Consider the following 25,189-nt stretch of genomic DNA (forward strand, 5'->3'; position numbering starts at 1 on the left):
TGTGTTCCTTATGGAATGGGGAGTGTATCTGCTGTCTTGGTTTGACAAACTAAGCTTTGACATGTGTACAGTAACAAGAGTTTTCCTGGATTTAAAGTTGTTGTCCCCAGCATATCAAATGAGGTGACGTATATCAGATCCTGTGGTTGAGCCTCACAGTGCAGAAGGGCACCTGCTATGGGTCAGCAGCCCATTGAACAATGGAGTTTAAGACTTGCAGTTTTTGAGCTTTTCAATCACCTCTTTGCCAAAGACCAATGTATCCATTGCTTGGCAGTTTGACATCTGGAGTCGTGTGGACAGGGGTCTACATCCAAAGGGCAGCGCCACTGGGGCTTAATTTGTTCAGGTTTGTGTTCCTAGGCAGATGGAGGCTGTTTGTCTCAAATATAGCTGCTTTAAAAAAACAGAGTGGTTTATTGATCAGAGGTAGTGACTCATGACGTTGAAACTGTGCCTACATAACTCACGTGACAAGGCTGGGGTGAGGAGGACAGGTCTGCGGAAGGCTTTCCACTTAGTCCTGGGAGGCCCCTTTTCCCTCTGTCCACCGTCCCCTCCTGCACCATCACTGTCACTTCTTTTCTGAAGGCTGCATTGATGCACATGGTTGGTGCATATGGTCGATTGATGCACGTGGTTGCATGTGGTTGACGCACGTGTTTGGAGTTCTCTCTCTTCCTGAGATCAGCTGCATCCAGCCATGGACCTTCTCTTTTGCCGGTTTTTTGTGAATCGTAAATCTACTTATAATGCCTTTACATACTGATGTTCTTTTTCTATTTTTCCCAGACTTCAGCAATTTCTTGCCTTTTTTTTTTTTTTTTTTTAGAGACGGAGTCTTGCTCTGTCCCCTAGGCTGGAGTGCAGTGGTGCGATCTTGGCTCACTGCAGGCTCTGCCTCCCAGGTTCACACCATTCTCCTGCCTCAGCCTCCCGAGTAGCTGGGACTACAGGCACCCACCACCATGCCTGGCTAATTTTTTTGTATTTTTAGTAGAGACGGGGTTTCACCGTGTTAACCAGGATGGTCTTGATCTCCTGACCTCATGATCCACCTGCCTTAGCCTCCCAAAGTGCTGGGATTACAGGCGTGAGCCACCATGCCCGGCCAATTTCATGCTTTTAAATTTATGGGAAATAGAATTTTTTCCCTTCTGCAAAAGGCCTGTGTGCTCTACACGTGGTTAATAGCCAGTCTATGCAATATGATTGATGTTAAAGGTAACATCTCCTCTGTGTCCCCAAACTAATCAGTGCCCCATCTTAGACTATCAACACCTACACAGTCTGGCCCCAGGGGTATCAGTTTTCCACTCGGTACTATCACTGCCGTAAACAACTTCATGGGCTGAGAAGCCCTTGCTTTCATAACCCCCACCTTCCATCCGGGGCTGCTGTGAACTGGACACCCCTAAAGCATCCTGACAACCAGACCCCTGTTGGGCAGGCGGTATCTGGCTGGTGTGAGCCATTTACATCCGTTGTATTGAAGGGATCAGTGCTATGCTGGGACCCATCCTTGGTGACCTCGTTTTAGTCGACTTCATGCAGGTGGAAAGATGCAACCACACCCCCCGGAGCCCAGGTTTCTGCGGATTCCTCTCTCTTGTCTCCCTTCTGTGCAGTTTCTGGCTCCATTTTTATTTCTTCAGGCTGTTTCAGTGACCCTTCCTCACTCTTCCCCTCTGTGGGCTGTGCGCATTCCTGGCAACCACTGCTCTGTCGGCTTTTGCAGTTGCCACCGGCTGGCTTTCTGGAGGCAGCCTCTCGTCTCTGCCTGGGTCCCTCTTCCTCCAACTTGCTCAGTGATGAGTGAGGCTCAGAGCCTCACTCACAGGCTGCCCTCCGCACCGCGCCAAGCTCATGGGAGGGGCTCGAGACCTCTGCAGCACCTAGGCACATTCCTGCCTTTCCCAGTGACCAGGCCCAGCCCAGAGCTGAGCCCACAGCTGCAGAGATCACCAGTCCCCAGGCTGACCAATTCTTTACAGGTGTAGGCTGAAGCTCCAACCCACTGCACTTTTCTCTATCGTGAAATCGGATGTGAATTTAGGGTGCAGATCCCAGGAAGAGTGATGACGCCTGGGGATAACAGTGCATCTTGACAGAAGAGTTAGGACCCAAAGCCAGCATCTCCCAGGAGAAAGCAAAATAGTCATTTTCTAGACCCCGGGGAACAAGTCTCCTGACAGTATCAGCAGGAGGGGGTACTGGTTGGAGAAGGTGGTCAGGGTGATGGTTGTGTCCAGCTCAGCAAAGCCAGGTCCTTGCCTCCTTTCACCCATGGGACCCCCCAGATGTGCCAGTCTGCTGTCGGCTGCCTGCTTCTCCTACCTTCTGCAAGCTCTGCAAGTGGCAGGGCCCTTTCTACACTCACAGAAGTCTCAAGGAAACCTCCTCTGGTGTGTGGCCATCATTTCCAGCCCCCTGCCCAAGTCCTCTTCTGGGGTCCTTGAGTCTCCTGGGGGGGGGCGTCTCAGGTATGTGCCTAGAACTTCTGCTGCAGCCCCTGGCCTGTCCCCTGGGCCCCACCCTGAGTCATCTACCGGGTGGGGTCCCTCAGTCCGTGGAGAGCAGCAAGGGAATGCTTCCGGTGGTCCAGCCCCCTGGGCGGACTCTCGCGCCTTTGTGACTGGGTGAGCTGTGCATTTCCAGTTCTTTGCCAGCTGCCCCACCTCCCCACCCACATCCCTTCCACTGGTGTTCTCAGGAATAGGTGTTTACAGTCTTATTTTTTCTTAAAAATTCCCATGCATGTTATATTCTACTCTAAAATGTGCCTCCTCTGATTTTAATAGGACCCCAAAGCACCCTGTGGAGTTAGCTCCACAAACTTGGAATCAAATATGTGTCCCGTGACTTCTTCCCATTCCCTGGCCCCCAGCACCCACACAGGCACCCAGCTTGCAGGCACAGTGGCCGAGAGTGAGGGAGGGGCTGCCTCCTGGGCTCCCCAGGGACAACGGGGCACTCTGCTTTCCCCAGTGGTTGAGGGAGGAGGATTCTAGTCCTGTCACCAGAAGCCTCTCTGGGTTCTCTGGGGGCAGAACGCCTCTGCTGGGCTGCACCTCGGAGCCCTCCATCCTGGAGTCACCTGTGAGGTCAACTGAGCGGAGCATGGGCTGTCGGGCCCGGGTTTATTTTCTGATCGTTGGTGCCCTCTGGCTTCACCTGCCAAAGCATCGAGGATTGTTGTTGACTGATGGAAGTGCTATAGGCTTGTCGGTAAATGTGGGGAAAGGTGGCTGTCATTGTGGGACGTTTTCATTCTCTAGACTTAAGTGGGAAATTTCTGTCAGGTTGAGGAATTGTCAAGGATGTCGGCTTTCAAGGTGACAATTGTCGTGCTGACAGATACAGCACATGGGTGGTAGTGGAGTGCCGGGGGCTTGGGGCTGGCGTCCTGGCTGCTGGAGTGTGATTTGGCACTAGAGATGAGGCAAGGGAAAGTGCCACTGGGGTGCTGGTATTCCTGGTGGTGTCCCTGAGCCCGGGAACCCAGTGTGGGGGGCCTGCCATGATGGCCACAAGGTGACCTCAGGAGGAACCTGGGAAACGTTTTATATTAAAGTACAGAAATATTTTAACACATGATTACTATAATTGATTGCAAAGATTTGAATAAATAAAAATCGTGGGATTCATAATGGTAGAGAGAAAGGAAAAAATCTGCTTTGCAGCCATTGCAGTTGGCTGTTATAACTAACTGTTCTGAAAGTTGATAATGAAAGGGAAAGAATTAAGCATTTGCCATATTTTTTCAGGAAGACATGCAGTTCATCTCCATTTGATGAAGGAAAACTTGTACTTAGAGAAGAATGCTAGCTAATAAATGTAAAAGGAATTGTAGAATTAGAATATCACCATTTTGTAACCTCCAGTGCAATAATTGATTCCAACAAGGATTGTAAATGGATACTAACACTGTTGGTTGAAAGAATATTACCATGGCACCAACACATCACCCTGTGGATTACCTGGTAAATGTGAAGGAACAAATGTACCTCTACTTTGGAGTTATTTGTCAGTCTCCACCTCAATCAAGTGATTGAGTTTAACATAATTAGTAGTGACATGAAGGAGTATTATGTGCTTCTAGCTATAATACAGAATGAAGTACATGATGTCATCTAAGTTTTCTTCCCCAAAATATGAATATTTAGACCTAACTTCCTGTTTATAGGAAATGTAGGCAATAGAGAATTATATTTTAAAATACCATGAGATAAGGAAATAGATAGCTAGGAATGGCTAAAGCTTTATTATTATTATTATTGTTTATTTATTTATTTGTTTTTTGAGATGGAGTCTTGCTCTGTCACCCAGGCTGGAGTGCAGTGGCATGATCTCAGCTCACTGCAAGCTCTGCCTCCCAAGTTCATGCCATTCTCCCGCCTCACCCTCCCGAGTAGCTGGGACTGCAGGTGCCCGCCACCACACCCGGCTAATTTTGTTTTTATATTTTTAGTAGAGCTGGGGTTTCACTGTGTTAGCCAGTATGGTCTCGATCTCCTGACCTTGTGATCTACCCACCCACCTCGGCCTCCCAAAGTGCTGGGATTACAGGCGTGAGCCATCATGCCCAGCCAAGCTTGATAATTATTAAAACTGGCTGATGGGGATTCATTATCCTATTCTGTTTACTTTGTATTTATTTGAAATTTTCCATTATAAAAAGTTTATAGTCTACATTCTGGTTTCTTTAAAAAAGTCACGGAGAAAGAAAAAAAGGTGGGGACTGTTCTACATTGAAAGAGACTAAAGAGACATCACCAAATGCAGTATTTTTTGATCCTTGTTAAATGAACTTTGATTGAGTCCTGGTTTTAGAAAACTAGCTAAAAAGATATTTTTGGGGAAAATTTGGGAAAGTTGAAAATTACTGGCCAGTAGCTGATGTTAGAGAAGTATTATTTCTTTCTCAGGGATGATGATTTTATGGTTTTATAGGAGAACATCTTTATTTTTAGAAAAGGCATGGTGAAGTATTTAGGGGTGAAATGTCATGATGTGTGTGCAGTTTATTTTTAGACAGTCAGCATTCCCATTCCAAAAATCCCATATGTACACAAATGCACACACACAAACAAATATGGCAAAATTTTCATGATTGTTGGATTTAGGTGAAATATGTTTGCTGCATTATTTCAACTTTTCTTACTGAAAATTTTTATAACAAAAAGTTGGAGGAAGAACTAATGCATTTATTGTAGTTGAATTAGGGTTGACAAGAGGTTTTGGAGGCTTTGACTAATGTTAAGTTTCATTTTTGTAAATGCTGAAATCTTTGTATCTGGATACTGCTTCCTCCCACTCCTCCCGCCTACCATTAACTATTTCCTGATGAGTACTGTATTCTAACTATTTATTGGAAAGGATAAACTGAATCATTATTCCAACATTTGAGGGCATATGTGAAAGCATTTGTGTCCTGGAGTGTTGAAGCCAGTGATCTTTTTGATGGTAATTTTTTTCCCATATAATTCATATAGTTAGTATAGATGTGAAAAGTGCATTTGATGATATCCAAGTAGTTCTTTGCTTCTATATCTTCATCTTAATTTCTCCAAGAACAGTTGCCTATTTACTAGATTCTATGGAAGTGCAGTTAGATATATTATCTCCTTTATCTTAAGATCACTTGTAAGTGTAATTGTAAGATTTGGAATTTCAGTCTTTTGATCTGGAAAATATATTGTTACTTAATCTTCTTGCTAATATGGAGAAAGATAATTTTCTATTTTGTTTATGAAATAATATCAGGTATATGTGACTCAGATTTTATCTGTTCATTGTTTTACCTATCCTGCAAGTATTTTTTTTTGGTTGTTCTTTTTATTTTTTCATTTATTCTTTTTGTTTTTTAATAGAGATGGTGGTCTCACTATGTTGTCCAGGCTGGTCTTGAACCCCTGGGCTCTAGTGATCCTCCTGGCTTGGCCTCCTAAAGTGCTGAGATTACAGGCGTGAGCCACTGTGCCTGGTCGTCTGCAAGTATTTAGTCTCACTCTGTTTCAGACATTATGCTGGGGCTACAAAGGTGAATGTAGTTTCTGCCATTGAAGGACTCGTAGCCTAGAAAGGAGAACAAACAGATCACCTGAAATGCTGTATTCTGAATGCTGTATAATAACTACCTGTCCACAGAGTGATGAGAGCCCAAAGGACTGAGTGCCAAAGGGAGGGTTTTTCAAAGAAGATGCTATTTGTGTTATAAAATGGTGGCAGAAGGGCATTCTAGGCAGAGGAAATCACAGCAAAAAGAATTATGGAAAAAGATGACTTTTTAAACTTCAGAATGGCTGTACACAAAGTGTGGGTGTGGAGAGATGCAAGTGGATGCTGGCAGTATACAGACCAAAGGGCCTTGTATATAAACCAAGGAATTTGTATTTTAAACTGTGTGCTGAAGGGAGCCTGCCAAGGATTTTAAAATGGAAGCGATCAATTTTGTGTTTTGAGAAGAGATTGCTTTGTTAGCAATATATATATAGGATTGACTGGAGAGGAGGGAAACTGTTGTCAGGGGCAGTATTTTGTGACTGTTCAGGTAAAAGATTGGTGCCTTGGCAAAGAAGGGGTGATAAAGCAGAGGGAGATGTGGAAGGGGTTAGTGATCTCTTAGATATCAGGGATAAAAGAGATGTTAAAATATTTACTTTTAGAGGCTGAGAGGATGGGATTTCATGAAAGGAAGTTGAGACTGTAATCGGTGCATTGTAGATTTTGGACATTTCAGGTTGGAGCACAGCTCTCATGCGTGGTTTTCTTCCTGAATTTTCATTTCTTAACCATTAAAATCTCCCACAACTCAACAATAAAACAAACTACCCAATTAAAAAATTGGGCAGAAGGACTTAAATGGACGTTTTTCTAAAGATGCACACATGGTCAATAAGCACATGAAAAGATGCTCAGCTTCGCTAATCATTAGGCAAATGCAGATTACAACCACAATGAGATACCACTTTACTAGGTTGGCTGTTATTAAAGAAACATAACAAATGTTGGTGAGGATGTCCAGAAATTGGAACTCCTGTGCATTGCTGATGGGAATGTAACATAGCTGCTGTGGAAAAGTTTGGTGATTTCTCAAAAAGTTATACGTGTAGCCAGGCATGGTGGTGCATGCCTGTACTCCCAAGCTGTTCAGGAGACTGAGGCAGGGGGGTCACATGAACCCAGGAGTTCTAGGCTGCTGCGAGCTAGAATCATGCCTTGCATTGCAGTTTGGGTGACAGAGTGAGACCCCATCTCTTAAAAGAAAAGTTATACTTAGAATTACCATTATGATCCAGCAGTTCCAGTTCTAGGTATATGCACAATTGAATTGAGAACAGGGATTCACAGATACTTGTACACCAGTGTTTTCAGCAGCATTATTTATGATAGCCAAAAGGTAGAAACAACCCATGTCCATTGACAGATGAATGGATAAACAAATGTGGTATATGCTAACAGTGGAATATTGTTTAGCTTTAAAAAGGGATAAAATTCTGATACATGTCATAACATGGATGAACCTTGAAAACATTATGTTAAGTGAAATAAAATAGGTATAAAAGGACAAATGTTGTACAGTTTCACTTACATGAGATACCTAGCACGGGCCCTTTCATAGGGAAAGTGGAATAGAGGTTACCAGAGCTCAGGGCATTGGGAAATGGGGAGTATTGTTTAATGGGCACGGAGTTTCTGTTTGAGATGAGGAAAAAGTTCTGGAAATGTGCAGTATTGTACAAGCTCACAAATTGTACTAAGCTCGTCAATTTAATGTTAATGCTACTGAATTGTCTACTTAAAAATTGTTAAAATGTTAATTTTCATATTGTGTATATTTGACCACAGTTTAAAAACAAACACAAAATGCTGTTAAATAATAAGTGATTGCCAGGTATGTCAGTTAAAGTTTAATAGCTTTTCCTAGTTTATATTTTGTAACATGGGCTTTTAAGAAAGGGAGGAGTTAGTTTTTCTAAATACTTCTTCAAAAGTCAGTCTAGAGAGAGTCTAAGATCAGTTGTTTAATCTGGAGATTATAAAGTTTGAATAATCTTTAGTTTTGTAGAGGATATAGGGTTTAGTATGGTTTGAGCTACTATTTGAATTTTTGCTGCAAAGTTTCTATCTGGTAGATTTTTTGATTCTTGTCTTCTCTTTTTGTAAAATTTATTTTTTTAATTTAAAATTTTAATTCCTATGGATCTTTTCATAAAATTTAATTGTAAACATATTTTGCCTTTCCTTATCATATTTATCATTTATTACTCTAATTTATTTTTTCTTATTCTTTTTGTTCCCATGATTGTACGTGTTGAGCTGAGGAGGCAAAGTTATTACGTAGATGCTATTATTATTATTTAGATGCCATTAGTTAATAGATGATTATTTAGATATAATTTTCTTAGGTAAGCATTTTGTTTTGATTTTAGGCATTGTGGTGTGACTTCATTATATCACAGGATAAGTCTGAAAAGGCCTACAGTAAGTTTCTTTTTGAAATTTTATTTTTCTTATGATGATTCCAAATATTTATCTCATTGTATTTTTCATTCAAATGAAGTAGCCACTAGTAATAGTGGTTTACCATAAGCATCTTTATATTGTGCATTAAATAATTTGTGCTGTTAGGATTGAACTCCTTTGAGGGAAAAAACACATAAGTCTTGTTGTACCCTTTCTTTTCAGGTAGCAATGAAGTAGAAAAATGCATATGTATATTGCAAAGCTCATGTATTAACATGCATAGCATAGAAGGAAAGGATTACATAGCTTCATTACCATTTCAGGTAAACAAGTGTTTCAAATTTTGGGGGGGTTTTGTTGGAGAACATTTTTTAATTAATTGGTTTTAGAGGCATGTCTTATGTCTCATGTTTCGTAGTAGTCAAAAATGTTATTTTTACTCAAAATAACTAAATTTTGGCAGCTTTAGTGGCTTACCATTTTTCTGTACTTCACAAAAAAATAAGTTATTTAATGAAGTGAATTAGGAAGTCTTCTGTGGTATGTGTTTGTTGGTTTAAATGATACGTAAGAACTTTTGGTTATATTAAATAAGGCATATGAATAACACCAGTCTTTTTTTGTTACTCATCATCTTTTTAATGCCTAGGGCTATTGTTAACACATTGTCATTTTGTTACTGATCCTGGCCAGTGGCAGGAATTTCACATTGAACAACTCCTCTTTATTAGATTTGATTTCATCTTAGAGTTGCTTATTTGTATTACCTTTTAAGAAAATACCGTATTTAATGATTATGTTACTTTGTAAAGCTATTACTAAATTGGAAAATAAAACATTCTGTAATGTTTCTTTAAAACATTTTATAAAGGGGTAGGTTCTCTTACTTCTATCTTTTCCTACCCTTTTGCCTGAAAGGTTGCAAATGTTTGGCCCACTAAGTATGGATTGCTGTTTGAACGAAGCACTTCTTCACATGAAGTACCTCCAGGTTCACCCAGGTATTCATTTTATTCACTTCAGAATATTACTGCTTGGGATTTGTGTGTTTGTGTTGGTTCTGAGGTTTATCTAAAAGTTTGAGATGATGATAATTTTCATGTTGACAGCATAGATATATGCCATTTTCTCTCATCTCAGTACAAGTTGAGTATCCCTGATCCAAAAATCTGAAATTCTCCAAAATCTGCAACTTGTTGAGCTCCAGCATGACACTCAAAGGAAATGCTTATTGGAGCATTTCAGGTTTTGGATTCTCAAATTAGGGTTGCTGTCATCAAAAAGATAGGTCATGATCAAGTGGGTTTTGTCTCAGGGATGCAGGGATGGTTTAACATACACAAGTCAATAAATGTGACACATCACATAAACAGAATTAAAAACCATATGATCATCTCAATAGATGCAGAAAAAAGCATTGGATAAAATTCAGCATCCCTTGATGATAAAAACAAACTAGGCATAGAAGGGACTTACCACAAATTAATAAAAGTCATATACAACAAACCCACAGCCAACATCATACTGAATGGGGAAAAGTTGAAAGCATTCCCCCTGAGAACTGGAAGAAGACTAAGATGCCTACTTTCACCACTTCTATTCAGCATAGTACTGGAAGTTCTGGCCAGAGCAATCAGGCAAGTGAAAGAAATAAAGGACATCCAGATTTGAAAAGAGGAAGTCATACTATCACTATTTGCTGATAATATGATTATATACCTAGAAAACCCTATAGACTCCTCCAAAAGACCCCTAGATTTGATAAATAAATTCAGTAAAGTCTCAGATTACAAAATCAATGTACACAGATCAATAGCACCGCTATACAGCAAAAATGACAAAGCTGAAAATCAAATCAAGAACTCAGTCTCTTTTTTTTTTGAGACGGAGTTTTGCTCTTGTTGCCCAGTCTGGAGTGCAGTGGCATGATCTCGGCTCACCACAACCTCTGCCTCCCAGGTTCAAGCGATTCTCCTGCTTCAGCCTCCTGAGTAACTGGGATTACAGGCATGCACCACCACGCCTGGCTAATTTTTTGTATTTTTAGTAGAGACGGGGTTTCTCCATGTTAGTCATGCTGGTCTCGAACTCCCGACCTCAGGTGATCCACCCACCTTGGCCTCCCAAAGTGCTGGGATTATAGGCATGAGCCACCGCACCTTGCCAAAAATTCAATCCCTTTTATAAGAGCAGCAAAAAGCCAAAAACAAAAACCTATGAATATGCTTAACCAAGGAGGTGAATCATCTCTATAAGGAGAACTACAAAACACTGCTGAAAGAAATCACAGATGACACAAACAAATGGTAACACATCCCATGATCATGGATTTGAAGAATCCATATTGTGAAAATGATCATCCTGCCAAAAGCAATCTATAGATTTCACCATAATTCTCATCAAAATAAGATCTTTTTTTTTGTAGAGTTAGAAAAAACAATTCTAAAATTCATGTGGAACCAAAAGAGCCCAAAATAGCCAAAACAATCCTAAGCAAAAAGAACAAGTATGTAGCCATCACATATACTACAAGGTTATAATTAGCAAAATAGCATGGTACTGGTATAAAAGTAGGCACATAGACCAATGGAACAGAATAGAGAAACCAGAAATAAAGCCAAATACTTGTAATCAAGTATTTGATCTTTGACAAACAAGCTTACAAAAACATAAATTGGGGGAAAGGCATCCTATTTAGTAAATGGTGCTGGGAAAACTGATACCTTTTTTAGAAGAATGAAATTGGGTTTTTTTTATCTCTCACCTTATACAAAATTCAGTTCAAGAGGGATCAAAGGCTTTAAGCCCTGAAACCATAAAAATTCTAGATCATCACCTTGGAAAAACTCTTCTGGACATTGGCCTAGGCAAGGAATTTATGACTAAAACACCAGAAGCAAATGCAACAAAAATAATAAATAAATGGGACCTGATTAAAATAAAAAGCTTCTGCACAGCAAAAGAAATGTCAGAATAGACAGATAGTTCACACAGTGGGAGAAAATATTTGCAAACTATGCATCCAACAAAGCACTAGTATCCAGAATATATAAGGAACTCAGATCAGCAAGACAGAAGCTCAAAAAGTGGGTAAAGGACATGAATAGACAGTTCCCAAAAGAAGATACACAAATGGCCAACAAACATGAAACTGCTCAATATCACTAATCATCAGAGAAACACAAAACCACAGTGAGATCTCACCTTACTCTTTAAGGAATGGCCATTATTAAAGAGTCAGAAAAACAATAGATGTTGGCATGGATGTGGTGGAAGGGGAATGCTTATACACTGCTGGTGGGAACATAATTAGTATGACATCTATGGAAAACAGTATGGAGATTCCTTAAAGAACTAAAAGTACGTCTACCATTCAATCTAGCAGTCCCATTACTGGGTATCTACCCAAAGGAAATAAAAGTCATTATGTGAAAAAGATACATGCACATGTATGTTTATTGCAACACAATTCACAATTGCAAAGATAAGGAAGCAGCCTAAGTGCCCATTGACCAATGAGTGAATAAAGAAAATGTATATATACACCATGGAATACTAATCAGCCATAATGAGGAAATGAAATAATGTCTTTTGCAGCAAGTTGGATGGAACTGGAGGCCATGATTCTAAGTGAGTAACCCAGGAATGGAAAACCAAATACTGCATGTTCTCACTTCCAAGTGAGAGCTAAGCAAGGAGTATGCAGAGGCTATTTACAGAGTGTTATGATGGACTTTGGAGACTCAGAAGGAGGAGGGTGGGAAGAAGGTGTGGGATAAACAAACTACATATTGCGTACAACATGCACTGAGGTGACAGGTGCACTAAAATCTCAGAATTCACCACTACATAATTCTGTGTCACCAAAAGCCACTTGTACCCCCAAAAGAATTAGGGTTGCTCAACCGTTAGTGTAAGGTAAATAATCCAAAACACTTACGGTCCCAAGTATTTCAGATAAGGGATACTCAGCCTGTATGTACACTCATGAACTCTACGCACTTGGCACTTAATTAGCCTTTTTTCCCAATCTAAGTGGTAAAATTGAACATGCAAATAAATGGCTTCAAAAAAGATTTGGCCGGGCGCGGTGGCCCACGCCTGTAATCCCACCACTTTTGGGAGGCCAAGGCGAGTGGATCACCTGAGGTCAGGAGTTCGAGACCAGCCTGCTCAACGTGGCAAAACCCTGTCTCTACTAAAAATACAAAAAATTAGCCAAGCATGGTGGCAGGTGCCTGTAATCCCAGTTACTCGGGAGGCTGAGGCAGGAGAATCACTTGAACCTGGGAGACGGAGGTTGCAGTGAGCCGAGATCACATCACTGCACTCCAGCTGGGCGATGAGCAAAACTCCGTCTCAAAAAAAAATAAATAACAAGATTCAGTTCTTAGCTCTGCCATTTTCTCATTGTGCTGCTTTGAGCAGATCATTAGTGCTTTCTTAGCTATAGTTTCCTTACGCGTTACAGGAATATTATCATTTACCTCTTAGGACTTATGCAAAGTTAAACTAGCTAAATGTATATAAGCTTTGACACAGGGCCTAGTAGGTATTAAGTATGCAATAAATGGTAGATGTTTATTAGTGGTGTGTTTATCTTGTCTCCCTGTGAATTATGAGCACACCGAAGGGCAGCAACATACAGCACCTGTCATGTTGTGGTGCAAGAGGTAGACACTTGCTAAGTCTTAAAGAAATTGCTTATAGATTTTAATCTCTTTATGCTTTGAAAGAAAGCCTGTCTTCGCTCTAAAAAAAATAATTCCTTAAAAAATCTAGGCTTTTGTCCCGGTGTGGTGGCTCACGCCTGTAATCCCAGCACTTTGGGAGGCCGAGGCAGGTGGATCACCTGAGGTCAGGAGTTCAAGACCAGCCTGGCCAACATGGTGAAACCCCATCTCTACTAAAAATACAAAAAAACTAGCTGGGCGTGGTGGTGTGTGCCTGTAATCCCAACTACTCGGGAGGTTGAGACAGGAGAATCGCTTGAACTTGGGAGGTGGAGGTTGCAGTGAGCCGAGATCATGCCCCTGCACTCTAGCCTGGGCAACAGAGTGAGACTCCATCTCAAAAAAAAAAAGCAGACTTAATTTACTTGAAGTAGTTTGTTTCTTCCTTTTTTAAAAAATGCATTCCTTTGTCAGCAGATATGGGAGAATAAATTTCTTTCTTAGCTGCCAAAGACACACTGCCAGTAAGAGAGATCAATAAAAAAAGACCGCTTTATGCACATTACTCCATTTGTTCTGTACTGTGATGACTGCTGTTTGCAGAAATTCCCTGGCTATATTGATTTCCCTCTGTTCGTGCATTGATAGAATTACTCTAAGGGGAGAGATTTCTAGGAATGAAATAGAAGACAATGTGAAAAATAGTATGTACAAAGTTTAGAAGATTGCATTTTGAGATAGTAGGTTTCTAGTTGCTCGTGTAATCTGGAGATTTCTTTTCAATAGAAGTGCAAAATTTGTGCACAGACATACTCGTATTGGTAATTAATTGATTATCTGTTTATTGCTAGAGAACCTTTACCTACTATGTTCAGCATGCTGCACCCACTAGATGAAATAACTCCACTTGTTTGTAAATCTGGAAGTAAGTGTATTTCTATATTCTTTTAGATAAGCTCTTTTTTTTTTTTTTGACTTTGGTGAGGGAGGTTATAAAGGCGCTTATATGAAAACTGACTTATAAAAATAATGTAAACATTTTACAAAAATAACTTCTATTTTGACTTTCTTGAATACCATGGTATTAACTGCTCAACAGTTATTTTAGTAAAAATAAGGCATATAAATCAGTGAGGAATACCGATATATTTATTAACCTACCTGTAGATGCTTTGTTCTTTAATAATTAATAAGTAAATGAATGATACTTAGATGAAGTAAAGTTTATTTTTTGTTGTTGTTTTGGGTTTTTTTTTTTTGAGAGGGGTCTTGCTCTGTGGCCCAGGCTGGAGTGCAGTGGTGTGATCTCAGCTCACTGTAACCTCTGCCTCCCGAGTTCAAGTGATTATCCTGCCTCAGCCTCCCGAGTAGCTGGGATTACAGGCACACGCCACCATGCCTGGCTAATTTTTTATATTTTTGGTGGAGATGGGGTTTCATCATGTTAGCCAGGCTGGTATTGAACTCCTGACTTCAGGTGATCCACCCACCTCGGCCTCCCAAAGTTCTGAGATTACAGGGGTGAGCCACTGTGCCTAGCTGCTTTTTATCTTCTATATTATGTCTTGGCAAACTGTAGCCCATGGGCTAAATCTGGCCTGCAGCATGTTTTTGTAAAGCTTGTGAGCTAAGAATGGTTTTTTTTTTTTCTTTCTTTTTTAAGACAGAATTTTGCTCTTGTTGCCCAGGCCAGAATACAATGGTGCGATCTTGGCTCACTGCAACCTCTGCCTCCTGGGTTCAAGTGATTATCTTGCTTCAGCCTCCCAAGTAGCTGGGATTACAGGCATGTGCCACCACACTCAGCTAATTTTGTATTTTTAGTAGAGACGTAGTTTCACCATGTTGGTCAGGCTGGTCTTGAACTCCTGACCTCAGGTGATCCACCCACCTCGGCCTCCCAAAGTGCTGGGATTACATCATGATTCACCGCACCCAACATAAGAATGGTTTTTACCTTTTAAAGGGTTGTAGGAAATAACAAAGATTATGTGATAGAGTCAGTATGTGGACAGCAAACTGCACTATTTAGTCTTTGATCTTTTACAGAAAAAGTTCAAATTTTATGTTGTTACTAATTGCAGACAACCCGAATAAACATACTAGGGCCTGGGATTAAATGGCATGTAGCCTTTTTTTTTTTTTTTTTTTTTAAGTACAATTTCCATTTTATTTTTTCTCTGGAGAATAGTCTGTTTTCAGTCTTTTTATTTTCTTTTTTTTTTTTTTTTGAGACGGAGTCTCGCTTTGTCACCCAGGCTGCAGTGCAATGGCATGATCTCGGCTCACTGCAGCCTCCGCCTCACGGGTTCAAGCGATTCTCCTGTCTCAGCCTCCCTAGTAGCTGGGATTAGGGGTGTGCCATCACACCCAGCTAATTTTTTGTATTTTAGTAGAGATGGGGTTTCACCCTATTGCTCAGGCTGATCTCGAACTCCTGAGCTCAGGCAATCCACCCACCTCGGCCTCCCAAAGTGCTAGGATTACAGACATGAGCCACGGCGCCTGGCCTTGTCTTCAGTGTTTAAGGACTCAGCCCCTTACATGGGCTTTGGTGGGGGTTTGTGGGGCAGCACTCCTCGAAGGTCTAAATCGGGGTGGGTGTGTTTGGTCCTTGTGGGCTTTACAAGGTGGATTCCTGACGACTTTTCTGTGAATTGCACATCTCATACAGTAATTTAGCTTCACATACAGCTTGGGAAGCACATAGGCATTGAAGACACTCGCTTCAGAAATGTCCCTGACTGCTGCAGCCTCCACCACATTTCGAATGATGAATTAATTTCTTTCTTTTTTTTTTTTTGAGACAGAGGCTCACTCTGTTGCCCAGGCTGGAGTGCAGTGGCGGGATCTGGACTCACTGCAAGCTCCACCTTCCAGGTTCACACCATTCTCCTCCCTCAGCCTCCCGAGTAGCTGGGACTACAGGCACCTGCCACCACGACCCGCTAATTTTTTTATTTTAGTAGAGACGGGGTTTCACTGTGTTAGTCAGGATGGTCTCGATCTCCTGACCTCGTGAGCCGCCTGACTCAGCCTCCCAAAGTGCTGGGATTACAGGCGTTAGCCACCGTGCCCAGCCTCTAATGATGAAATTTCTTAATGGCCTTGTCCTTGGGCACGCGTTGGGCATAGTTTGTGCAACGAATACGCTGCATGTGGCTGTGCCCCTTTTTGGCACGATTGTTGTTCCTTCTTTGTCATCTTGGAGGCACGGACTGGAGGGAGGAGTGCAGCCATTATTGATCATATTTTTGAATAATATTTAGTGAACTAGAAGTTGCTTATTTGTAATGTCAAGTAGGATACAAAACTTTAACACAGTATGATTATAATTTTGTAAAAATGTATAAAGTGTGTATATATGTATGAAAAAAACCAAAAATTCTCTAATGTATTAATAGATATTTTGAGATGGTGGCATGATTTTTATTTATAAAGTATTTTTTATGATTATAAAATCATATTTTAAAATTTTTCAATATTTTAGCTGAGTGGGAAACATTTCCTGTCAAATAAGGATATGGAGACCAGTCCATGGTACTTTAGATTAAAAGCTGAACTCACTGGGAAAAACCTTATTTTGCATGTGTAACTAGTAAAGCAGAAACAACAGTGTAGTGTTTGGCACTGTCTGAATAGTAGTTATAGAGTACAGCTTTCATACAGAAGAACAGAACCAATAAGGAAGTCAAACTTGGCAGAATAGTTGAGTGCAATTTATAAATAAGTCAGTTGAAGAAATCATCGACCTTTTACCTGCGGCTGATTCGTGTAATGGTGAGAGTCAGCACAAATCTTAACATTTAGCAACAGCATGTATGTGAAGCTAAAACTTGTAATGCTCTCATCTTTAATGTATTTTAAGGAAGTTGATGCCTAAAGTAAATTTATTAAAAATTCAGAGTTAATTATTTAAGATGGTAATAGATTTTGTACTCTCTTTGGCTTGGTGGTTCTTTATCTTTAACAATTTTAAGAGCTCCGTTCATAAATATCAGTCTTGTAAAGCCCATTGTTCTATACCTGATTTTTCTATTTTATTTTTAAGGTCTTTTTGGTTCATCACGGGTGCAATATGTTGTAGATCATGCAATGAAAATTGTTTTCCTCAATACTGACCCCTCTATTGTAATGACTTATGATGCTGTTCAAAATGTGCATTCTGTGTGGACTCTCCGGAGAGTCAAATCAGAGGTAAGGAGAAAGGCAAGTCACTTCTCCTTAATAGGAAAGGGTAGGCTGGGTGCCATGGCTCACACCTGTAATCCTAGCATTTTGGGAGGCCAAGGCAGGCGGATCACTTGAGGTCAGGACGTTCAAGACCAGCCTGGCCAACATGGTGAAACCCCATCTATACCAAAAATATTAAAAATTAGCCAGGTGTGGTGGCTTCTGTAATCCTATCTACTCGGGAGGCTGAGGCAGGAGAATCACTTGAACCTGGGAGGTGTAGGTTGCCGTGAGCCAAGATCGTGCCACTGCACTCCAGCCTGGGTGACAGAATGAGACTCCATCTCAAAAAAAAAAAAAAAAAAAGTATATATATATATATATATGAAAGAGTAGTTAATACTTCATACCCTCACTTTTTTTTTTTTTGGAAAAATCGCTTGTGAATAGTTTTATTATTATTATTATCATCACCATCATCATCATCATCTCTAGAGACAGGGCCTCACTCTGTCACCCAGGCTGAAGTATAATGGCACAATTACAGTTCACTGCAGCCTTGAACTCCTGGGCTCAAGTGATCCTCCTGCCTCAGCCTTCCGAGTAGCTAGGACTACAAGTGTGTACCACCACTCCCAGCTAATTTTTAATTTTTTGTAGAGATGGGATCTTGCTATGTTGCCCAGGTTGGTCTTGAATTCCTTGGCTCAAGCTATCCTCTCGCCTCACCCTCCCAAAGTGCTGGGATTATAGATGTAAGCCACGGCACCTGGCCTCATTTGAGAAATAGATTGAGCTTCTTAGGAAAGAAGAAATACTGTGTCTTTAGTAACTGACTTCAACTTGCATTCTTACAAGGAAATTGCTATTTTATTCTAATTATTGTTTTTTTTTCCTCTTTCTCTTTATTTTGACTTAAGGAAGAGAATGTTGTTTTAAAGTTCTCTGAACAGGGGGGAACCCCACAGAATGTGGCCACTAGCAGCTCCCTCACAGCACATCTCAGAAGCCTCTCCAAAGGAGATTCCCCTGTGACTTCACCTTTCCAGAATTACTCCTCCATTCACAGCCAGAGTCGCTCAACCTCATCACCCAGTCTACATTCTCGCTCACCTTCTATTTCCAACATGGCAGCTCTAAGGTAGAAGGGTTTCCTGGTTTTTCTTTCTAAGCTTTCTGTTTTGTTTTGAAGGATTTAGAATTTCTGTTGACAGCTGTTTTTAGGGGAGATATTTTTTAGGGGAAATAGCCATTATCCCAATTGAGCCACTTTTTTTTTTTTTTTTGAGATGGAGTCTTGCTGCGTCACCCAGGCTGGAGTGCAGTGGCACAATCTTGGCTCACTGCAAACTCTGCCTCCTGGGTTCATGCCATTCTCCTGCCTCAGCCTCCAGCTGGGACTACAGGCGCCTGCCACCATGCCTGGCTAAGTTTTTTTTTTTTGTATTTTTAGTAGAGATGGGGTTTCACTGTGTTAGCCAGGATGGTCTCGATCTCCTGACCTTGTGATCTGCCCACCTCGGCCTCCCAAAGTGTGGGGATTACAGGCGTGAGCCACCATGCTCAGCCCTGAGCCACTTTTACTAAGATTCCTAAGTTTACCATGTCACATTCTTTCCTGAGTCATATTTTTGAAGCTGCCTGTGCTTGTCCTAAGATTAGTTGCCTCGTTTCTACCACTGTGTGGGCAACAGTTTGATGAATATTAATTCCCAAAATATTGTGGCACTATTTTATTTTTGTCTTAATTTATGTTAGTTTTTCTTTTTTTTCTTGTTATTTGATATCTAAATGTATCTATTTCTCTATATAGATATATATTTAAATCACCAGATATGTATATCTGGTGCTACAGGGACATAGTTTTGTTGATATATATGTCTGACTATACAGGGACATAGTTTAGAGCTTTTTGAATAGTCAGTTCATTTTCCGAAAAAGAAGATGATCTAAGTTTTAGTTGTAAAAGATGAGTTCTTCTAATAATAATTCTAAATCTTTAGAATATAGTAAAGCACATTGACATGAACCATTTAAATAGCTACTCCTTTTTGAAAAATTTTAATTTCTGACCTGGATTATGCCATGAATGCTCTTCTGTCTGTGGAATTTTGGGAAGTGTCATTGGAGTGGGTGTCATATAAGCCTGCCCTGCTAACTGCGACGTACTCTCTCCTCTGTTTCTTTTGCAGTCGTGCTCATTCTCCTGCCTTAGGAGTGCACTCTTTTTCAGGGGTGCAAAGGTTCAACATTTCAAGCCATAATCAGTCTCCAAAGAGACATAGTATTTCTCATTCTCCAAATAGTAATTCTAATGGCTCCTTTCTTGCACCAGAAACGGAGCCAATTGTTCCTGAACTGTGTATTGACCATTTGTGGACAGAAACGATTACTAATATAAGGTTTGTTATATATATTATTATATTCAAAGAAAAATGTTGCTGAAAGTCTTGGGAAATATATGGCATTTTGTTTAAAGTTTCCTTTTAATGTGATCAGTTATTAATATATGTAAAAATATATAGAGATATGTATTAAGGCCACCTCAGTTTCAGTAGAGGATATTAATGATATTAAAGTGATCATAGGCTGGACACAGTGGTTCATGCCTGTAATCCCAGCACTTTGGGAGGCTGAAGCTGGTAGATCACTTGAGCCTAGGAGTTCGAGACCAGCCTGGCCAACATTGTGAAACCCCGTCTCTACTAAAAATACAAAAATTAACTGGGTGTGATGGTGCATACTTGTAATCCCAGCTACTCAGGTGGTTGAGGCAGAATTGCTTGAACCCAGGAGGCTGAGCTTGCAGTGAGCTGAGATCGTGCCACTGCACTCCAGCCTGGGTGACAGAGTGAGACTATCTCAAAAAAAAAAAGTCATCATAAAAATATTATTTTGTCATCTGATATTTCTTCCTTTATAGTAATAATCTCTCATTTTTCAGGTGTTTTTTGTTCTGGGGAGAAACAGTTAATTTCTATCAATGAGGAAATGTGGGTTTTTTAGCATGTTTCCTAAGTTTTATGTTCATGTTAGTTGAGTGCCAGCTTTACTTTTTGGGAAACATAGCTTAGATCTCTGTTCTGGGTGACCTTTCTTCTTTTATATTCTCTTTAATAATTCACGTGTTAATTTATATGCCAATGTGTGTGCTAGTTAACAGTCTAATAAGTCACTGTCCCTGTCCTCAAAAGAGGCAGATAGCTGAAGGATGGTGACACAGGAGGGACTACTTTTGCTGGTAGGGCTTTGAAAGACGAATAGGTATTCGCTAGGCAGGTAAGTTGAGAAAGACCACAGACGGCAGCTGGGATCAGAACAAAAGTTCTGGTGAGTGCGTGGTGTATTTAGGGAATTACAAGTACTCCCACTCTGGTTTTTGCAGAGGGGAGGGAAAAGGCTAATGAAGAGGAGGCTTCCTAGGCGCAGTGGCTCACACCTGTAATCACTCACTTTGGGAGGCTGAGGCAGATGGATCACTTGAGCTCAGGAGTTCAAGACCAACCTGCCCAACATGGTGAAACCCCATGTCTACTACAAATACAAAAATCAGCCAGGCATGATGGCGTGCATCTGTAGTCCCAGCTACTCTGGAGGCTGAGGTGAGAGAGTCATTTGAACCTGGGAGTTGGAGGTTGCAGTGAGCCAAGAGCACACCGCTGCATTCCAGCTTGGGCGACAGAGTGAGACTGTCTGAAAAAGAAAAAAAGGAGGCTTGAGAGATTACTGATTGCCCTTTAGGCCTCTGGTCTGTTTGATGACAGCGGTAAGAAGGCACTTTATAAGTGTGTCGGAAGTTTGGGAAAGAGCAGAACAATAAATGTGGAATTGTCAGCTTATAAGTGGTGATTGAGGTAAGAGAATTAGATTAGAATTGAAGAATTATTGTATTCAATAATTGTGTGTACATGTAGTATATAGGCCTTTTCCCAAGGAGAGGGTTTTAACATTCCTTAGATTCTCAAAGGGATTCGTGGCCTCCAAATAGTTAAAATCCAGTGGTGTAGAATGAGAAGAGGGCTAGGAACTGAAGTCCTGGAAACTTAAGATTTGGGGAATGGAAAGAGACAAAGCTGGCGCAGAGAGACAAAGCAAAAGAGGTCAGATGGGAGAAGCAGCAGGAAATACAGAATACAAAAAAGAACATTTCAAGAATACAGAGATGCCAGTATTGCCAGGTACTGGTGAAGTGTGGCCCTGAGAGTTGAACCCAGAGAGGAGGTACCTGGGTGGCAGTGGGTTCCTTGGTGACCTTGGCCAGAGCATTTTAAGCTGGGAGGGTGGCGGGGGAAAGTGGGGTAGAAAAAGTACATGGGGACTGAGGAAATGAACATAGGCATACAGGCTCTTTAAGGAGTTTGCCTTTGAATAGGAATGAAGATACAAAATTAGAGGGAGTCTTGGTCAAGGAGAGTTTTGTTTTTGCTGAACTATAATAAAATTAGTTTTCATGACATCTTGCCCCAGTATTTTCTTTTTCTTTTTCTTTTTCTTTTTCTTTGAGACAGGGTCTCACTCTGTCACCCAGGTTGGAGTACAGTGAGTGACTCAGTCACAGCTCACTGCAGCCTTGGCCTGCTGGGCTCCGGTGATTCCCCAACCTCAGCCTCCCAGGTAGCTGGGACTATAGGCACACACCACCACGCCTGACTAATTTTTTGTAATTTTTGCAGAGAAAGGATTTTGCCGTGATGCCCAGGCTGGTCTCAAACTCCTGGGCTCAAGCAACCTGCTTGCCTCTGCCTCCCAAAGTAATGGGATTACAGGTGTGAGCCACTGTGCCTGGCCCCCAATATTTTCTTACCTAACCACAATACAAGTTTTATATCCAGTCGAATTGAGAAGGTCTTTTATATACTCTAATGTTGAGTCCATTTTATATTTTAAGACTTTTAATGTGAAATAGTAGGCTATACGGACTATACTCAAGGGAAAGTATTGAAAATACAGAAGAGAGGAAACGATTGATGGAACAAGTAACCAGAAAGGTGCACAAGTGGTGAGATTAGCCTTGGGATAAAGAAGTGAAGGTTGATCAGATACGTAAGGCAGGAGGTTGAGCTCAAGCCTTAGAGCCTCGTTTTATCTGAAATGGAAGGCAAATGCATAATCTTAGAGAGAATGAAATGGGGGATAGGTAGTCTGAAGAAAGTAAAGATGTGGATACAATGTTGAAGTAGTCTCTCTGGCTTGTTTCTCATATATCAAATAAAAGTATCCTACAATTATAGATCATTTTTCTTTAAATAACTTATTTGTAAGTTGAATATATTATAGATTCTTATTTTTTAGATTTATGGGTCTTTTGTAGCACTTTATTTATTTATTTATTTATTTATTTTTTGAGATAGAGTTTCGCTCTTGTTGCCCGGGCTGGAGTGCAATGGCCCGATCTCGGCTCACCGCAACCTCTGCCTCCCAGGTTCAATTGATTCTTCTGCCTCAGCCTCCCGAGTAGCTGGGATTACAGGATTACTGGCTAATTTTGTATTTTTGGTACAGACGGGGTTTCTCCATGTTGGTCAGGCTGGTCTTGAACTCCTGACCTCAGGTGATCTGCCCGCCTCGGCCTCCCAAAGTGCTGGGATTACAGGCGTGAGCCACCACACCCGGCCTTCTGTAGCACTTTAGAAGGAAGGGTTTGGGAATTAGAGATACGATTTCAAAAAGAGATGTGAATGAGGCCTAATCTGAGAAGGAGAGGGGGTAGATAGGAGAAATAGCATTATGAAAGATCTGGCCCTTTGCGGGATAGGAATTCAAGTTTGCATGCATTACTTTACAAGTAGGTGGCTTAGTTTGCATTACAAGTAGGGAGCTTACATAGTATGTAATTTAAAAGTTCATCAGTAATTGTTAAATTTATTGTAGCTTTCCCCAACAAAGCTGTGTAATGAGCTCATAATCAAAGAACTGAAAGGATCTTAGAGATCATGAAGTTTAATTCTTAGAAATGTTTGTGTCTTTGAGATTATTGTTTGACCTAAGTAGCTTTTAGATTTCTTGCAGAATATTTTCAAAGATTTTTTTTTTTTTCTCTCTCTCTTTTTGAGACGGAGTCTGGCTCTGTCGCCCAGGCTGGAGTGCACTGGCGCGATCTTGGCTTACTGCAAGTGCCTCCTCCTGGGTTCATGCCATTCTCCCGCCTCAGCCTCCAGAGTAGCTGTGACCACAGGTGCCCACCATCATGCCTGGCTAATTTATTTTGTATTTTCAGTAGAGACGGGATTTCACCGTGTTAGCCAGGATAGTCTGGATCTCCTGACCTCGTGATCTGCCCGCCTCGGCCTCCCAAAGTGTTGGGATTACAGGTGTGAGCCACCGCGCCCAGCCTCAAAGACTTTTAATAGTTACTGTGGTAGATTCTTGGACCAGTGCTGACAGTTACTTTATTAATGTATCTATTATAGAGAGAAAAATTCACAAGCCTCAAAAGTGTTTATTACATCTGACCTATGTGGGCAAAAGTTCCTGTGCTTTTTAGTAGAGTCCCAGCTCCACTTACGGTAGGTGGATGTCTTTCCCATTGTTTCTGTATAAATAACTCAGCAATGCTTTTTCTTTTTCTTTTCTTTCCTTTTTTTGGCTTAAGTAGTTTTATTTAGAAATAATTTACATGTCATAAAATTAACATGTTTTAACTCTACAATTAAATGATTTTTAGTAAATTACAGTGTTCTACAACCATCACCATGACCCAATTTTACAAGATTTATATCACCATAAAAAGATTTCCTTGTGCTTGTTGGTAGTCAGTCTTGTTCCCATTTCCAGCCTCAGGCAACCATGCTAGGCTTCTGCCTTTATAGATTAGTTTTTCTGGACATTTATATATATATAATGTATGTACACACAGTGTAGCTTTTTGTGTTTAGCTTTCACTTAGCGTGATGTTTTTAGGATCTACCATTTTGTAACATGTATCATTATTTCATACCTACTGCTATGTAATAGTCCATTGTATAGATCTACCACCATGTTTTGCTTATCTGTTCATCAGCTGACGGACTTTTGGTTTATTTCCACCTCTTGACTGCTGAGAATTAGGACAGTATGAACATTTGAACAAAGGTCTTGAGCAAAAATGTGGACATATGTGATTTTATTTTTCTTGAGTAAATGCCTAGGATTGGGTCATTGGGTTGAATGGTAAATTCATGTTTAACTTTTTAAGAAATCACCAAACTGTTTTCCAAATAGCCTGTATCATTTTATATTCCCACCAGCAAAATATGAAGGTTAATGTCTCTTTATCCTTGACAGGATTGGATATCATCACACTCTTTGATCGTAGCTATTTTCCAGTGGTTGTGAAGTGGCTTTAATTTGCTTTTCTCTAATGCATTCTGAAGTTGATCATCTCATGAAGTTATTAGCCATTCATTTATCTTCTTAGGTAAAATATCTATTCAGATCTTTTGCCCATTTATTTACCTTCATATTTTGAAATACGATAGATCACAGGAAGTTACAAAATAGTAAACAAGTCCTGTGTACCTTGCATTCTTTTTCCCTCACAGGTAACCTCTTATATAACTATAATACATTATCATAACCAGGAAATAGATGATCTATACACGTTATTTCAAATTTCATCAATTTGACATGTACTCATTTATGTGTATGTATGGTTCTATGCAGTTTTTTGACATATGTAGATGTGTGTAAATACCACCACAATCAAGATACAAAACATCTTTATCTGTCTTAACGTTAACTCCTTATAGTCACATACACCATTACCCACTGATCCTGGTAACCACTAATTCTCCATCTTGATAATTTGGCATTTGTGAATGTTTTATAAATGGGCTCATACGGTATGTAAACTTTTGAGATTGTCTTTTTCTGTTCAGCATAATACTTTTAATACC

At 40.5% G+C, this 25,189-nt stretch overlaps 1 protein-coding gene across 4 annotated transcripts in view; it reads left to right on the forward strand.

The window, feature by feature from the left end:
- The window catches only part of LOC129397117 (anaphase-promoting complex subunit 1-like), a 103,097-nt gene that overhangs the window by 69,583 nt on the left and 8,325 nt on the right, over positions 1 to 25,189 (forward strand). For 2 of the 4 annotated variants that reach the window (XM_055107488.2, XM_055107489.2), the window contains 8 exons: positions 8,436 to 8,487; positions 8,692 to 8,792; positions 9,388 to 9,470; positions 13,994 to 14,067; positions 17,194 to 17,339; positions 18,236 to 18,456; positions 19,508 to 19,717; positions 23,726 to 23,821. In XM_055107488.2, the coding sequence (XP_054963463.1) occupies positions 8,436 to 8,487; positions 8,692 to 8,792; positions 9,388 to 9,470; positions 13,994 to 14,067; positions 17,194 to 17,339; positions 18,236 to 18,456; positions 19,508 to 19,717; positions 23,726 to 23,821 (983 nt within the window). Of the gene's footprint in view, positions 1 to 8,435; positions 8,488 to 8,691; positions 8,793 to 9,387; positions 9,471 to 13,993; positions 14,068 to 17,193; positions 17,340 to 18,235; positions 18,457 to 19,507; positions 19,718 to 23,532; positions 23,627 to 23,725; positions 23,822 to 25,189 lie in introns of all 4 variants that reach the window. The other 2 variants (XM_055107491.2, XM_055107492.2) reach the window with 2 other exon arrangements.

This window comes from Pan paniscus, chromosome 12 (assembly GCF_029289425.2).
Source record: "Pan paniscus chromosome 12, NHGRI_mPanPan1-v2.0_pri, whole genome shotgun sequence".
NCBI lineage: Eukaryota > Metazoa > Chordata > Mammalia > Primates > Hominidae > Pan > Pan paniscus.